This window comes from Pteropus alecto, unplaced genomic scaffold (assembly GCF_000325575.1).
Source record: "Pteropus alecto unplaced genomic scaffold, ASM32557v1 scaffold134, whole genome shotgun sequence".
NCBI classification, from domain to species: Eukaryota; Metazoa; Chordata; class Mammalia; order Chiroptera; family Pteropodidae; genus Pteropus; species Pteropus alecto.
The window spans coordinates 5,441,631-5,458,953 of record NW_006436283.1 but is presented as its reverse complement, the minus strand read 5'-3'; the positions used below and the strand labels follow the sequence as shown (position 1 = coordinate 5,458,953).

At 55.7% G+C, this 17,323-nt stretch overlaps 1 protein-coding gene and 1 long non-coding RNA gene across 6 annotated transcripts in view; one reads left to right on the top strand and one right to left on the bottom strand.

Moving 5' to 3' along the window:
• The window catches only part of GPR142 (G protein-coupled receptor 142), a 2,708-nt gene extending 303 nt beyond the window's left edge, over nucleotides 1–2,405 (top strand). Inside the window, 2 exon segments of the mRNA XM_015589638.2 lie at nucleotides 700–858; nucleotides 1,534–2,405. Of these exon segments, the coding sequence (XP_015445124.2) occupies nucleotides 700–858; nucleotides 1,534–2,405 (1,031 nt within the window).
• A 5,254-nt stretch (nucleotides 2,406–7,659) lies between these two features.
• The window catches only part of LOC107195716, a 33,925-nt gene continuing 24,261 nt past the window's right edge, over nucleotides 7,660–17,323 (bottom strand). For 4 of the 5 annotated variants that reach the window (XR_003046437.1, XR_003046439.1, XR_003046436.1 and 1 more), the window contains one exon: nucleotides 13,312–16,639. This is a non-coding gene — a long non-coding RNA (uncharacterized LOC107195716). Of the gene's footprint in view, nucleotides 9,725–13,311; nucleotides 16,640–17,323 lie in introns of those variants that run through there. The other variant, XR_003046438.1, reaches the window with a different exon arrangement.

Sequence of the window (17,323 nt, the reverse complement as noted above, 5' to 3'; positions counted from 1 at the left end):
GATGTAGGACCTAAAGACCGAAAGTGTGGGCTGAGGAGGGCAGGAAGCAGAGCATGCAGCTGGTTCTCATCCCGGAGTGGCCACAAGCCAGCTGTGTGATCCGGGCGGGTCACCTGGCCCCTCTGGATTCTTTCCTCATCAGGAAACCACGGCCATTCCAGGTCCAGTAGTGCCGACCTATGAAGAGGGATGCTCTTCAGCCAAGGAAAGAGGGGCGATTGTTGATTGGAGCCGTGCAGCTGCTGTGGGTCACTGGGCGTCAGCATCACCTGTGGATGCTTGTGAAAAACACAGCTGCTCAAGCCCCTCTCCAGACCCCCTGGGCAGACTGCCTGGAGCAAGGCTCAGGAACCTGTACTGTCACCAGTGCCCCCTCCCGTCCTGACTGTGCCCTGCAGCCTGTTTCAAGGCCCCGCTTTCCAGGCTGAAGACCTACCGAGAACAATGCAATCGAGAAATAGTCTCCGTGGCAAAGAGAAATGCCCCCAGGGTTCTCTGCCATCATCGGGGAAGCCAGGCCACTGAGGGGCTGGGGTGTGGACTTGGCAATAGAAATTGTCATTTGGCTGGGCCTGATCCGGGGTCTGCACAAAGCAGGGGTGAAAAAAGACCTCGGGGTCAGGGTCAGGGTTGGGCTGCTGCGGGTCTGGCCGGGAAGAGACCAAATGCTCTAACCCTGAGCCCTTCCACCCTTCCCAGCCAGCCAGCCACCAGCGACCCTGCTGCCCACACCCAATGGCAGTAGGCCAAGCCAGGCGTTGGAAGGCCATTGGCCGGAGATCCCAGCAAGGTCCCCGTGTGTGGCTGGTGTCATTCCTGTCATCTACTACAGCATCCTGCTGGGCCTAGGGCTGCCTGGTAAGTGGAGGGCTGGGGTTTCGGGTCTTGGGGGTTTCCAGAAATTGGGGTTCTCCTTTGATGGATGCCAATCCTCTATGCTGACCCCTGAAGGCTCAGGATCATAGAACCTCCCTCAGGCTTCCCTTGCCTTTATGGGGGTGATCTGGGTCATGGGGGGAAGCAAAGCACAGTAGGGAGTAAAGGTGAGGGGTCAGGAGTAGGGGCACTCAAGATGAACCCGAGGTTTCCCCGGAGCAGAAAGCCTCCTCTACCCCCAGCAGCGGGCGCTCTCCTAGGATACCCGCCTTCCTGTGGGACTGCCCTCGGCTCAGTTGCAAGCTTCCTGTCCCATCCCCTGCCTTCGGAGAGCAGAGCTGGGGTGGAGGTGCGGTGTAGGTGCAGAAAAGGACAGGGGGTCTCGTCCTTGGGGAGTTACCCATCCCTGCCTGTCACCAGAAAGGCCTGTGTGTAAGGCACATGCCCCGGCCCAGCTGGCAGAGTGTGGATGGACGGGGCACGGCTGATCCGGGTAGCCTTCCAACAAAACGAGTTTTAGGACGAGTCTGGAAAGAGGAAGAAGAGAAGCCAGACCAAGCAGGTGGGGAGGGACATGATGACACCTTGGAAAACAAAGTCCGAGCAGTGCTTCTAACGCCTCTGACTTCTCCCTTCTGCGGCCGTGGTCGCCATCAGTCAACCTCCTGACCGCAGTGGCCCTGGCCCGCCTGGCCGCCAGGACCAGGAAGCCCTCCTACCACTACCTCCTGGCGCTCACAGCCTCGGATATTGTCACCCAGGTGGTCATCGTGTTCGCGGGCTTCCTGCTGCAGGGAGCTGTGTTGGCCCGAGAGGTGCCCCAGGCCGTGGTGCGCTCGGCGAACATCCTGGAGTTTGCGGCCAACCACGCCTCGGTCTGGATCGCTGTCCTCCTCACCGTGGACCGGTACAGCGCCCTGTGCCACCCGCTGCGCCACCGCACGGTCTCATCTGTAGGCCGGACCCGCCGGGCCATCGCCGTTGTCCTTGGTGCCGCCCTGCTGACCGGCATCCCCTTCTACTGGTGGCTGGACGTGTGGAGGGACGTGGAGCCCCCCAGCGCACTGGACGAGGCCCTCAAGTGGGCTCACTGCCTCACCGTCTATTTCATCCCTTGTGGCATTTTCTTGATCACCAACTCGGCCATCATCCGTCGGCTCCAGAGGAGGCGCCGGAGCTGGCCGAGGCCCCAGGTGGGCAAGAGCACAGCCATCCTCCTGGGGGTCACCACAATCTTCGCCTTCCTTTGGGCACCCCGGATCTTTGTCATGCTCTACCACCTGTACGTGGCCCCCGTCCACCGGGACTGGCGGGTCCACCTGGCCTTGGACGTGGCCAACATGGTGGCTATGCTCAACACAGCAGTCAACTTCGGCCTCTACTGCTTTGTCAGCAAGACTTTCCGGGTCACCGTCCGAGAGGTCATCCATGATGTCCACTTGCCCTGCACCCCAGGGTCACGGCCAGAGGGCGTGGTGGTAGAGCCCATGCTGAAGCCTCCAGGACTCCCCAAAGGGACAGACTTGTAGTGGAAGAGCCCAGCCAGGGAGCTTGGTGGGGCTCAGGGCCAAATGTAATGGGCCTTTGTGGTTGTGCCCACAAACTTTATCAACACCCTACTTTACAATGTGGGGGTAGGTGGAGAGGCTCTTTCTTTTAGAGGTGCCCCCCACCCCCGATAGAGGGGAGGACAATTTGTCCAACTTTTACATTAGCTTCACCAGCAATTGCCATTTCCTAGGACAAGGAGGGCTCTGCCAGGCACAAGCTACTAATGTCAGCTGCTATGGGCATTCCTTTGTAAGGGACATTTCACTGGGCACATCGTGAAGACTAAATTAATGTTGGTTGAATGAATGAAAGAAAGAAAAGGTGGATGGATGGATGGATGGATGGATGGATGGCTGGCTAAATGAACATAAATTGTTTCCCCTTTCTGGATCCCACCTCTCATTCCTTGAGTCGATCACCTCTCTGGCTTCCAGTGGCAATGCCAGGGTGAAAAGAAAGGCATCTCCAGACTCCTTGGGCTGGGGGAACCAGATGTTCGAGGCTTAGCACTGGGAGGGAGCTGCTCGGGAAAGGTGGTCGTCTCAAAGCAGATGTGATGCCCCCGCCCTGGAGAGGCACGACCCCTTGGGTCTCAAGCATGCGAGTTCCATTCAGCTTAACCACCCGCCTGGAGCCAACAGATGAAGGGCCGCAGGTTTCCTGGGGCTGCAGGTTTCCATGGTTGCCTGACTATGCCAGAAGGAAATGCCCTCTCAGCCCAGGGGCCAGGGAAGGGAGAGCAGGAAGGTCCGACTTAGCCCTGCCCCGGGAGCCCCCTTCACTTGGAGGAGGGGGATAGCTCCGCGCATCTGACACTGACCCTGGGGGGCTCTGCTGGGCCCCTCCCAGCCTCTCCAGGGCCCCCCTCTTTCCTTTCCGTAGTGCCAGCCTGGAGTGGCAGCTGGGAGAGATTAGCAGATGGACCTCCCACCTGCTCCAGACGCTGAGTAAACACATTAGCCTGTCTGCTTTCTGCTTCCCTGTCGGCAGAGCTGACCTTTCCCCTGAACAGGTGGTCCCGGCTGAGCCCCCAGCCACACCCAAGCCCTGAGTGGGATTAACAGGCAAAAAAGCCTGATGCGTGCTGGCACAGTGAGCGCACAGTAAGTACTCTGCTTCTGCCTTTCCTCTCCTCCCTAGAGCAGGGCATCGGGGAAGGAAGGGACTTTCAGCCACATCCAGAAGGAAGAGAAGGCAGGTCCCCAATCCTTTATCCACCATTCGAAACTCCAAAAAGCTCTGAAAATGAAAACATTTTTCCTGAGTTTGCCACTACCACATCTAGCGACAAAATCTGACCTGGAAAGATGGGAAGGGGCGTACGACTTGGTGCAGACTGGCTGCCTAGGCTCTGCGGGGTGTGGTTACGCCTGTAGGCCCGAAGCCACCAGAATCCAGACCTGACATCCAACCACAGACCGCACATGACCTTCATTCTGAAAAATTCTGAATTCTGAGACACGTCCGGTCCTAGGAGTTCAGAGACAGGATTTATTTATTTTTTAAATAATATTTTTTATTTTTCGATGATAGTTGGCATACAATATCATATTAGTTTCAGGTTTTCAGAGAATTGATTGAAGACCTGTAAGTCCCACCATTTCTGCTACCGCATGGTATTGACCGACCCTGGGTGGATCTGGGGCATGGGCTTCCCCAGTGGGCACATGGCTGTGGGTCAGAGTTCACGTGTCAGAGCTTCGCTCCTTGTTTAAGGAGGACAGGATGCAAGTGCAGGCACCCCCGGGGGAAAAGGGGGTCCTGGAGGGCGAGGCAGATGACGCCCCCCCGGCCCAGCCCGAGGGGCAAGTCCGCCCTACAGAAGAAGGCTCTGGGAGGACAGATGCCTCCTGATGCAGAACCAAATGGAGCTCAGTCCAGGGACGGACCTTCTCCCACTCTGTACAAAACCTGCAGAATCAAGGAACACCCTTGTCATAGAAGGCTCTGTAGATGGGGCAGGGCCAGTGACAGGATACCTCTCTCATCTTGCTGGTGGGCCGTCCTCAAGGAGGCAGAAAGATTCACTCCCCTGTCCCCAACACCAGGAAAACCAGGAACTTCCTCAAACAGGTGGAGAGGCTCTGTTAAGGCGGATCAAGTTTTGCAGAGGTGAGGGCTTTGAGCCACTGGAACCCAGGTGTTAATGGGACCTCACTTGTACCCACAGGCTGGCATGACATCAATGTTTTCAAAGAATCCTGCATCCTGAGTATTGTAACCATTCTACAGGCTGAGGAATGCAAGGCACAGAGAGATTAGACAATATGCACATGGCCTGAAGCTGGTCAAGGGCAAGAGACTCACACCACGTCTGCCGGTTTCAGATTATTCCCCGTCCATCCATCACCGCTCAGGTGCAGAAAAGGCAGCTTCAGGGACTCTTTCATCGCTTACAACTTTTCGGTCCCGGACTTACCAGATTTGGGAATCAATATCATATTTTCCTAATAAGCTGCATTAAGTAACAGTTTAAAAAAAAAAAAACATTTTGGTAACTTTAACGAAATGAAGAGATCCTTGCTTTGATACGCCTGTCACTGAACTGTAAATGAAAAGTATTATTAAAACTGCTCCAATCTTTCCGTTATGCATTTCTATCCTTAAACTCTCAACGGCGTCTACACTGCAGGGGGGAGGGTCACCCTGCCTTCTCTCTCCAATCCGCCTGCTCAAACATCTCACGAACGGAAACACTTCATGAAATGCTGTTTTTTCCCGTACACTTTCCCCCACATATTGTCCCGTCTGTCAGTGAACCTCATGTTCTATCATTACCACGTTAATATTCGAGGACAGTTATTTTTCGAGCGTCTCTCACTTCCTCCCAAGTCTATGTGTGATTTTTTCACTGTTTTGGAAATTGGTTGATAAATTGTTTTCCGGTGCGTGTGTCTATGTGTGTTTGTTTCCTAGGGGCTGCCATAATAAAATACCACAGCCTCGGTGGTGGCGGCGGGGGGTGCGTGGGTGGCTTACACAATGGAAATTTATTTTCTTACCTTTCTGGAGACCGGAAGTCCAAGGAGTTGGCGGGTTTTGTTTCTTCCCAGTCCTCTCTCCTTGGCTTGCAGACGGCCGCTTTGTCCCTGTGTCCTCACACGGTCTTTCCTCCGTGTGGGAGCATCCCTGGTGTCTCTCTGCCGGAAGTCCAAGGAGTTGGCGGGTTTTGTTTCTTCCGAGTCCTCTCTCCTTGGCTTGCAGACGGCCGCTTTCTCCCTGTGTGGGAGCATCCCTGGTGTCTCTCTGTGTGTCCAAATTCCCTCTTCTTGCAAGGACACCGCCAGTCAGATCAGATTAGTGCCCACTCTAACAGCCTCATTTTAACTAATTATCTCTTTAAGTTAAACTCGTCCCAGCCCTCCCCTGACCTCACCAGCCTGCAACCTGGGAGGGGCCATGTCGGGAAGATGCGGGGGCTCAGGAGACCGGTGCATACTGAGACCCCCAGCTCCTCCAGTCGGAGGCCTGCTCCCCGGCCTTCACACCTCTATTCAAGAAGCTTGGAAAGGTACAGGGAGTTAGGGCTTCAACTTATGAATTTGGGCCGAACACGATCAGCCCATAACACTCTGGTTAGTTTAAAGAGAAATATCAGTTTGGCTGCATGTCCAGTTTCTCTCAGCTTTAAGTGAAATGTCCGCCCACCTTTCTCCTTCTGGGTGGTGTAGCAGGGTCTCTAAAGGTGACCTCTCCTTTCTCCCTGGAAGATTTCCAAACTCCCAGGAGGCTTCCTGGATTTGTCCTCGCACCCCTGGCCCTGCCTCTTCCCACAGCTCACAGCTCGCTTCCACCTCACTTGAGTTTTCTCCTTGAGGGCTTCTTTCTTTCTTTTTGCCCAAAAAGAAGAGGCGGATGGAAAAGGGGCCCACAGCTGTCCACGTCCTCCTGAGGCGGTCGGCAGGGACGGTCTCGGACGTGGGGGTGTCTTGGGAATCTTGGCTATTCCGTAAATGCCTCCTTTGTCAAAGGGGGAGCTCGAGCCGCTGCTCAGACAGCAGGGGGCGCTGCAGGACTGGCTGAATGGACAGGCGGGACTGGGAGGCGGTGGTGGCCTTAAGGCAGATTTGTAGGAAGGTCCAAGTGACTGCAAAGAAAGTTTGTCTGCCCTGGGGCCCACAGCCAGCGCGCAGCAGTCCGGTAGGAGGACTCAGAGGTCCCGCATGTCGCTGTCCTCCACCCTGAAGCCACGAAGCCTCCTGTCTGCCAGGCTGTGGCTGCAAGTTTTCTCACATCATTCTGGTTTCCAGGCTGGATAGGTTCCCTGTGCGAGGCAGTGTGAAGGGCCCTTTCATGGCCTTCCTACCCCCACCCTCTACGGGCAAGGTCTGGCCACCCCTCCCACTGGTCTTCGACTCGGCTGGCCTGCCCTCCCCACTGTGGGGAGCTCGGCCTGCCTGGGCTCAGAGCCCGGGGCTTCTGTCAGTGCCTCAGGGGTCCCACTCACCCCACCCCAACCCAGTTCCGCCTGCACCCAGCCCCCGGCTGGCAGGTCCGAAGCACCCACCTGGGCATTCTGCCCTCTGCGGGACTTTGAGCTTTGGCAGTGGCCTCACACGACAGGGATGGGGAAGGGGCCAAGAAGGTGAGGGAGGGAGACTGCCGAGCCCACTGTGAGTCACGAGCAGAACCGGGACCCGGGACCAGGCGCCACCCACACCTGCGGCTGTTCCTGGGCTGCTGTTGGGCTCCTCTCTCTGGCCACAGAGCAGGAGGGACAGTCTTTTGCCTGCCTCATCTTTGTCCCCCAAGACAACTCGTCCCAGCCCTCCCCTGACCTCACCAGCCTGCAACCTGGGAGGGGCCATGTCAGGAAAATGCAGGGGCTCAGGAGACCGGTGCATCCTGAGACCCCAGCTCCTCCAGTCGGAGGCCTGCTTCCCGGCCTTCACACCTCTATTCAAGAAGCCTGGAAAGGGGACCTACCCTGGGGAGAAGGCGGGCCGCCTGCCCGGGCGCTCCCTCACCTGGTGTAAAAGGAGAGCTGAGGCCTTCCTCCAGTTCTTTCTGAAGAAAATGGGTTGGGGCCTGACTTAGCCCCTGCCCCCCGCCCACCTGAGATTGGAGCAGCAGCGCCCCACCTGCACTCCTTTACCTGGGCTTCTTCCTTCCGGGCAGGAGTGGGGTGAGGGAGGGGTGATGAGGGCACGGTTGGTCTCTTTCCCGCAGGTACCCCCCCAACACGGACCCCAGGACCCCATGCCCCTGGCCTGGTGGGAAAGGCGAGATCCTCTGCCCCTCCAGCTGAGCCGGGGCAGGGTCTCGGATGGCCGGCCCCCTCCCTTCCTGTCTGCGCTCACTGTGGCTGCCGGAGGTGGAAGAGTTAATGAGGTCTGCGGCGTTTCCACCCCGGACTCCTCCTAGGTATATATTTAGCAGGCGGCACAAGGCGGAGGGAGAGGAATGCCAAGATGCCCTGGCACCACAGCCTCTGATTCGCCACACCAACCCCAGGAGGGCGGCGGTGCAGGGGATGAGAGATGGGGGAAGGGCGCCGCGAGGGCTTGGGACGTGGAAGGGGAGCGGACCCGGTGGAGGGCAGGGGGCAGGGCGTGTGCGAGTTGGCTTTAAATGGAAGGCTCTGGTCGCAGAGAGGCCCTGGTGCGGGCAGGGCGTTGCTCTCTTCCGGTGGGAGGTGGACGGAGTGACCCAGTCTCCCAGGGGCACGAGGGACGGAGTGTGGAGAGGAGGGCCGGGCACAGGGGCTCACCGGGGAAGGGCGAGGGGGCGGGGCCTATAGAATAGCTGCGCCGCCTCCCTCTCGGGATGCCGTGAACTTCTACCTTACATTTCTAGAGCCCTAGGCTTTTAATCAGCTCTTCCACATCCCCTAACTCCTTAGACCCTAATGTGGGAATAAACGAAGGCCACCCACGTGAGAACCAGCAAAGGCTACTGGTTCCGAGCTTGCCGTACAAGGAAGGTGTCAGCAGCCACTAGCTTCTGCGTTGGGCAGGGACTCGAGGTGGGAGCGCTTTGTAGGGCCACAAACGGAAGGCCCCAGGTGTGCCCCGATGGGAGGTTGTCTGCATGGGGAAGCCCTAGGGGGCTACCTAGAATGCGGGGGTCCTATGTGCTTGGTTAGGGGTGCTATTTGGTTTTCTCTCCTTGGCCCGCGGGCGGAGGCAGGGAGAGCATCAGGGAAGTGGTCAGACATGATCAAGTCTGGGCCTCCTGGGGCCGGTTGCTACAGAGCTTATTATTTGGCCTCCGGATGCATTGTTGGAGATAGTGGTCAGACTTCCTCCAAGTCGGACTGACAGGCGACAGGTCCACTTCCTGGGCTGGTTCCTGCAGATAATGGGTCAGAGGTCTATTTGTATAGAGGGCCTGGCCATCGTCGGCCTGTCTGTTCAGTCTCTCACCAACAACCTGTGAGTGTCATCTCAGTGCTGCGGGCAAGCAACCTGGGCATCGAGAAGGTGAGCTGACTCAGCTAGGTCACAGAGTCGGTGTGTTCCAGACGCTGGCAGCACCGCGCTGGATTTAGGCACAGACCTCTCCTGTCAGTCTCCCTGAGGCGAGGTTCCGGCTGCCTTGCCTCCGGCTCCTTCCTACGCTAGTACTTTGAGCGTGTTCTCCATGAATATGTGTTACATGAATGAATACAAATTGTTATGATGTCTGTGAGGTACCAGGGAGAAATGCAGAAACACAATGTAGGGTCCCGGCTGACGGGGCAGCCGCAGTCAGGACCGCCAAGCCCTCGGCTCTCTCCTCTCCATCATCCTGCCATCGTCTCTGTGCTCCTTGCTTGGAACCTGAAACCACAGACCGAGACCATTTGGGCCAGTTGGGCCGAGAGGGAACCAACTCCCAGCAGGCAAGAGCAGTGAACTCGAGCGCCTGTCCGCCCCACTGTCCACTCCACTGTTATAATCGATGTATTGGGGATTCGAGTCGGGCCTCACTGAGTGACGCGGGCAGCCAATGGTACAGGAGGACACTTCCTCCCAGGAGTTGGCTTAGGGCACAGCCAGGTGGGGGTACAGGAGTCTCAGGCCCTGTGGAAGGCAAGACCCTAAGATGGCCCCGTGATCTCCGTTCTTGTCCTCATGAGTGACTCTGTGATGATATGACATTCCGCCGTAAAAGGGATTTTCAATGTAGGGAGAAGTGCACTTGTCCTGGCCCCGTGGCCCTGGGCCTCTGAAGGCCCAGTTTCTGTATCTGTGAAGTAAGGCGCTGGCCCAGGTAATATAACACTACCTATTGTGATCCGCATTCTTTCGAGGCCAGGATTAAGGCCGGCTCCCCTGGGCTCTGCTGGTCAGATGGGTTTAGGCGGCTCCTCGGTCTGTGGAAAGGAAGAAGCAGAAGAAATGATTTCTGAATGTGGGCGCTGTGGAGGTGGGGCCCCGCTCCCCATCCAGCTTCAGTTCTTCTCTGACCTCGAGCGGAAAGGTCACACCTATGAAAAGAAAAGATTTCAAGTGAGCAACAGGTGTGGCTGTTGGTTTTTCCAAGGGCTTGGTTCTGCTTCCTGATGAGTGACCACCTCCTGGGGCCACAAAGGAGGGGTGTGGTCACAATCCCTTGGAGACCATGCCATCGCCCTGCTCACTTCACACAAAGTCCTGCCTTGGGAGTCTGAGCCTCGCCAGCGGGTGGCTGGCCCATCTCTACCCCTAGTCAGGGTCCTTGTGACTCGTGCAGGGGAGGGGCGTGGGCGGGGACCTCCACAGGGACTTGAGACAGTTCAGTGGCTCTGCGTCCTTCAGCCTTCAGCCTGCTCTCTTCCTTCTCGCCATCAGAAAGATGTCCGGCAGAGGGCTTGGTCCTTGAAAAAAGTTAAGGGGAAAGGAAAGCGCCATGTGGGTTTGGGCAGACAGAGGAGAGAGAGAGAGAGAAAAAGCAGAAGTTAGAGGATTAGAAGAGAAAGGATTCCCAGGAGGAAGAAGAGCAGTGACCTGTTCAGGAGCCACCGGGGCTAAGAGGAGACGGGATAAGGAAATGCAAAAGAAACGGGACCCGTAAGACTCACCTCTCCTTCGGGAGAGCTGCTGGGTGCCAAATCAGATTTGGCAAAAGGCACCCTTAGTTTTCATTATAGACTCAATTGTGGATTATTGGTGCTTACGGGAGGGGGAAGCCTTGGTCCGCTGGCCTCCGTCTCCTCTCCAGGATCCCAGCAGCGGGTTCTCCCTACCCCGCCCCACTGCCTCCATCCCCCAAGCTTGTCCTGACCCTGTCACTTACGAGCCGTCCAGGGGGCACCCACTGCCCCAGGAGGAAGTCCCAACCCCTCCACACGGCAGACCTCGGGGACTTGACTCCCAGTCTCTCAGCTCCGGCTGGCCCCACGTCACCTCCCACCTGTGCTCCGGCCACGCCGTGGGGCTGAGCATCGGACTCCCAGCACCTTCTCAGCGCACGATGACTACGTTTTTATCTATGCCCTTGGCAAATACGTTCTGGGCGCATGAATGCAGACAAGCATTGTGGCCAATCGGACACTCTCAGCTTTGAAATTCTGAGTATGGCGGCCATCATGTCCTTACACACCAACCAGGCTCTTGCTGCGCTGGTCCTGCCCAGTGGCTCTGCAGTCTGAGTCCGGGCTGGCTGGCCCTTTACCACCCACACCCACTGTTGCCGGCAGAGAACCCTGCAGAGCCACTGGCTGCCTTCCACGGGGTCCCAGAGGAAGGAGAGGACAAAAGTCCAGCAGATGACTTCGCGAGGGAGCCTGGGCTTAAGCTGTTTGACTAGTAAGAGAGGCGCCCTCTCCCAGTTCTCCAGATCCTGAAATAAGCCAACAGGAGGGGAGACTGAGGTGGAGTCTGAGGTGGGGCCAGCTCTGGGGGGAGGCGGGGGAACTGCACAAAGGGTCGTTTTGCTGTGGGGCCCAGGGGAGAGGCCTACAGCTAAGAAAACATTTTCAGTGGTTTCTGCTGCAGGCACCTGCATTCCTGAGTAACTGAAGGTGGGGAGGGGGGAGGGGGCTCCCCACCTGGCTTACTACAAGGAGCGGGCATTGAAGAGAGTTAGAAACATGTGCAGGGAGCATGTCAAGGGCAGACCCTCAAGGAGGCCGGGAGCCAACAGACAGGCCCAGGCAGGGATGAGGGGGTGAGGTGTGGAGGCCAGGCCACGAGGCAGTTGCAGGAGGCCCCTGCTCTCCCCAGTGACAGGCCATCTGCAGGGGACAAACCAGGAGCTGCCTCTCTGGGCTGGCACCAACTGGGTGGCCAGGAGGTGGGCCAGGGGAGCCGCCAAGTCCTGAAGTCGCTGTGCCCAGGCCTGCCCTTCCCTAAGAAGGGGTGTGAGGGAGGGGTGAGGCAAGACGGTAGGGAGGCTGGAAGACTCTGGGGTTCCCTTTAGGGCGTGAGACCTGAGAGCAAGAGTGTGGGGTGTGGGGAGGGAAGGCTGCTCGTTGGTGGGTGAGCTCCAGGGCTGTAGTGCTCACTGGGCTCTGCATAGTGAGAGCTGCTCCTTGTGGAGGATTTGAGAGAAAGGAACTTCAGGGCAGGGAGTGGTGGATGGTGGAGGGGTACACTGCCTCTCTGTTCTTAGAGCTCCTGTGTATAATGCAAGAGCTGGGACCAGGCCAGTGGTCACCCCACCATGGCTGGGTGGACCAAGCAGGGCAGCTCTTTGGCCAGAAGACCGAAGTCTCTTTAAGTGCCAAAGGACACCACTCTGAGTCCCAGACACCAAGCCTCAGACCCCATGAAAGGCAGAATTCTAAGATGCCCCATGATCTCTGTCCCTGGGTGTCTTTCCTGTGATTGTTTTACATTATGTAGTAAAAGGGATTTGCAGTGGAATTCAACCTGCTAATCAGTTGACCTTCAAATAGAGTGTTTATGTGATTGGCCTGACCTAATCACACGAGCCCTTTGAAAGCAGTTTCTCTTGTGGCAGGAGGATTTGATGCACTGTCCCTGGCTTTGAGGATTGAGGCTGCATGGAGACTTGAGAGCAGCCTCCATGAACTGCGACACCCAGCCAACAGAAAATGGAGACCTCAGTCCTGCAATGGCAGGGAACTGGTTCTGCCGACAACCTCAATGAACTTGAGAGCAGAATCTTCCCATGAGCCTCCCATAAGAGCTTGGCCTGGCTAACACCTTGATTTTGGCCTTGAGACCCTAAGCAGGAACCCAGTCAAGCCCATTTCAGATTTCTGACCTACAAAACTGTGAGCTAATAAATGAGCGTGTTTAAGCCTCGAAGTTTGTTGCAATTTCTTACTCAGCAATAGAGAACTGATACAGGTGCCTGCATGATGAAGGTTCCACGTCATGCATGTAGACCCCAGATGAGAAGAAAAAGGCAGCACTCCGATTTCAGCCACGACCTGGGGGTTGCAGCCTCATCCTGCTCTCTGGTCCCTCCTTCATACGGAAGGATCCAAATCTTTGTCCACATGGCTTCCATCAGCGACTCAAGCGCCAATCATTGGGCTGGAAAATTTACAAATTGCAAGTGAGTAGCACAGCTTCTTAGTCCTAATTATCCAGGTTTCTTATACGTTTGCTTCTCTGCTAGCTTTCCCAGATTCCTGCCCAGTTCTGATGCTGTTGGATCTTTGAGTCTTTGGCAAAAGCAAAATCCTCTCCAGCAAGTTATCCTTCCAGGTAGTCCCTGAAAACTTAGAATGAATTGCTCTCTCTTGGTCCATGACCTAAATGCCTTGATAAAATCCTGTGGCAGAGATGGTTAGCTGTCCACCAAAATCCTTGTTCCCCTTTCAGAGTATAGAGGAGGTGTCACTAAGGAGCAGAGACTACATTTCCCAGCTGTCCTTGCAACTAGGGTGGTCATATGACTCGTTTCCACCAATAGAATGTGAGCAGAAGAGAGATCTGCCACTTCTGAGCCAAAGCAGTAAGAAGTGGGTGTGCTTCCCCCATAGTGAGCAGAAGAGAGATCTGCCACTTCTGAGCCAAAGTAGGTGTGCTTCCCCCATACTTCCTTTCCTCTTCTGCCAGCTGGATGATGACGAGACCCTGGAAAATGGCAGAGCCCTTAGATGCAAGGAGCCCGAGTCCCTGAATCACCACGTGGAAGAAAGCCACTGGCCAATCAAGAATACCTGCCTTGGTGTGTCACACGAGTAAGAAATAAATTTCTAAAGTATTTGAACCACTCTACATCTGGAGGTCTATTTGTCACTGCTTTTTAGCCTACCTTTTATAATACTTATTTATCTTCTTGGCCCTTAAACCGAATCGAGTCGCACAAGGTGCTGACTGAACCCCTGTGACGAAAGCCTCTAGACCTCCTTGTGTTCTACTTTCCTTGGCTGGCTCCCATCCCCGCCTTGCTTCACAGTGTCTGCTTGCTCCAAAGTCTGGCTGACTCAGCTGGCCTGGGCCCCCGTCCATCTGCTGTCAATGAGAGCCTGGCTCACAGAAAAATGCACATTTATTCCCCCAAAACATAGGGTTCTTTTTTTCAGCAAAGGTGGTGCAGCAATATATTTGGAGCAGGGAGCTGCTATTCGGCACATGGCTCCTGGTTACTTTGGGGCATAGCCAGGGAGAACATGTCTTTAGCCTCGGCTCTCTAAGCTAGAGCCTCCAGTGCAGGGGGGTAATGGAGGCGGGGCGCCGGGGGTGGGGAGGGGAACCAGAAGGAGGTGACAATTCTCTCGGAAAGCAATTAAGCATTTCTTGGTGGCCTCAGGGACAACCTCAACTTTTTGTACTTTCCCCCAGGGAGGCCAAGGCCTGGGGGAGGGGAGCACGTGAAGCTGCTGTTCTGGAAAACTTTGCTTTGCCATGTGGAGTTTTGCAGACTCTGAGCAGCTTCCAGAGGAAAGGCAGCCCTGCCCTGTCCTTGTCCAGGGATGCTCCCTCCGGCACCAGCAGCAGCTTAGGGAGCCCTGGAAGGACCACAGTGGGGTCAACATACAAGGGAACCCCTCCCCACCGTCCATCGCTGAAGCACAGCCCCAGACCCCAGCCCAGCAAAGAGGAGAGGCTAGACTGTGGACGGTGGTACAGCCTAGAATAGGCCTGACACTCCGCCGTAGCCCCTGGATGCCACGGCCCAGCTCCTCTGTGGGGTCAGCTGCTCCAGAGGTCATAAAATTACACAGCATCCCGAGCTGCTGCGAAGGGCTCCAGGATGACTCTGCCTCAGCAATTTCCAGTGCAAATTTGCTTTGGTTTGAGTCTGAAATAACGGTGGCAGACTCCCCAGGGCCCAGGAATCCAGCCACTGGCTCCTCTTGGCTTCTGTCCGTGAGCAAGATGCAGCCAGATCCATAGGGCAGCACTGAGGTTAAGTGACAACGACCCGACCTGGCTACCCTACTCAGAGAGGTCAGCAAGGGTCACCGGGCCTCTCCGTACCTCTCACTTGTTGTGCAAGCGGCCTGAATCCTCCGTGGGCAGCCAAGGGGGCATTTCTACTTCCAACTCCAGGTAACTCTTAGCACTTACCTTGAAGTGGTGATGAGCTGAGGGGCCAGGAACGGGCGCATTTCATGCAACATGCATTCGAGATTTCCAGTGAGAGTCTTACCCTAACTTTCAGCTCCCTTCACTGTGGTTCACTCCCTTCCCTGTCCAAAGCCCTTCCAAACAACCTGAATCCTTCCTCCTCTGCCCTCGGCCTGCTTCCTCTCAATCTGTCACTTGTAGTGACTTTGCTCACTAGTACCCTTCAAGCGTCCCCTCTCCGAATCTAGCTGACTCCTTTCCACGCTTAGTTTGCAAACATGTCTGACCCGATCCCTACTTGCAAGCCCCTATTTCTCCCAGGAGCACCAGAGAGCCCGGGTCCGACAGGTGTAGTGATCTAGTGTGCAGGGTGCTGGGCGCCCAGAGGAAACGCCAGAGACTAAGGTCTCCCCAGGACTGGCAGCTCGGATGGCTCCCCAGGCAGAAATAACCTGAACCTGCTGCCCTTTCCTTCTCAAGAGTGACTCAGCAAGAAGCTGGCAGATAGAAACACAAAGCTAGACCTGGATCTTGCAGAGGGGATAATGGGCAAGTTCATGGCCTTAGTCATGAGAGAGAAACAGGCTAACCATAGGGCTGGGTGCTGAAAAGATGCCCAACCTCACTTGGAATAAGAGAAGTCGAATGGAATCTGCCCCCAGACACCATTTTCCACCAAGCAGAGCGGCAGAGATCAAAGGCTTGACAGCTCCCTGCGTTGGCGAGGGCGGGGAAAGGCTCTCTCATGTTTTGTTTAGCAGCACTGTAAACCCACGTGGCCTTCGCCGAGGGCCATTTGGCAGTACCTACCAACGCCACACGCTCTCTGACCCGGCAGCTCCACTTCTAGAAATGCAACGTCCGGCGGTGCACACACGTTTGCGAAATGGCCCATTTGTGAAATGGCACTGTTCCTAAGAACAACGAGGAATCGGCGGTGCCCTCCACTTGGGACGCTTACGATACGGCCAGTGGCAGGAACGGAGAATTAGAACCAGCGATGTACAGCTACGGAAACATGTCCCATAGACAGTGCACAGTGGAAAAACCACAGCAAAGGGGGAGCGGAACAGCTGGACGGCCGGCTGTGTCTCCACGAATGAATGGACTGGCATGTTCCCGCTCGGGTAACATGGGGCAAAAGAAACAGTGCGTGGGCTCGTCCGGCTGTCCGTGCTGAAGGCTATCTCTGGATGGAGACCCAAGAAACTGGTTTCGTCGGTTCCAGAGGAGCAAGTATTTTTCATTGCGCGCTTTTTTGCAACTTCACAGTTGGAACTGGGCGAATATATTAGTTATTGAGAAAGAAAATACAGTTTGAAATAGGTGCCCTGGACCTTTGTCATGGAACGGAATGACGCCCGACGTGAGGGACCGGCAAGCTCCAAGACAGAACGAGTTGGAAGGGGGAGACCGTTCCGTCTGACGTTCGCGTGGCATGGCACATTTTACAGAGGGCTTCATTCGTGTCACCACATTCGGCCCTCAGAACGGACCCTGCTTTTCTTTCAGATGAAGACAGGGACGCTCAGAGAGGTGAAGTGATTTCTTGGACGTCACACAGCAAATGGTTGAACCAGGTTTTCTGGATCCCAGGTTTTCACATGCCTTTTGCTACCTCCCAGTGTGGCTGGAGAGTCCTGGAGGCTCAGGTCACTACCGTCCCCATTTTCACCTAGAACATGATCCAGGCTGTGGTGCACATTGGTTCGGGCACCAGCAGTGATGTCGGAGGCCGGTGTCAAATTTGGGGTCAGCCGCATCCTATCTAGGTGAATCTGGAGAAGTTGCTTATTGGGCCAACTCGGTCGCTTCACCTGTAAAGCAAGAACAATAATAGTACCCACTTCGAGGGTCCTCCTGAGAATTAAATGAGCTAAATGCCCAGAAAACAGGTGCCTAGAAGCACAAACAGGCCCGGCCTCCCGAAGCCTGAAGTCACCCTCTGAGGGGTCTGCTCTGAGAGCTGCCCCCTTCCCAGCAACCTTGCATAAATCCCAAAGAAAAGTGTTTCGCATTCACTCCAGTGACTGTCCTGCCTCATCGGCCCGCATTCTTTCTGACATTTTTTTCTCCTTATTCCATCTCCTTCTCTTATTCCTGCTCTGTCTTCCCTTCCTGCTTCTGCACTGGCTCCCAGCAGCCCGAATTGCAGACCTGAGATTCTGCATAGCCATCCAAGCCAGCCCGGTGGCCCTCGCAGGAGGAGCCCAGTTCTGCCTCTTCCCACTCCTATGCCCTGCTCAGCTAAAATATCCAAGATTCATTTTCTTTGGAAATTCCAATCAACCAGAAATCAACAAAGAAGGGAAAAAGACAAATAAATGGCAGTTTTCCTCTCTCCCCACTAAATAGGTTTGAACTAGCTTTCGGCTAGATGGCATTCTCTTTTTCTTAATAAAAGTTTATTTCTCTCTCATACGGTGACCTAGAGATGGGAGGTTGTGGCTGTCACGGTGGCTCTAGGTCAGCCGCGGCTGACTTTCTGCCGGGCTGTCTCT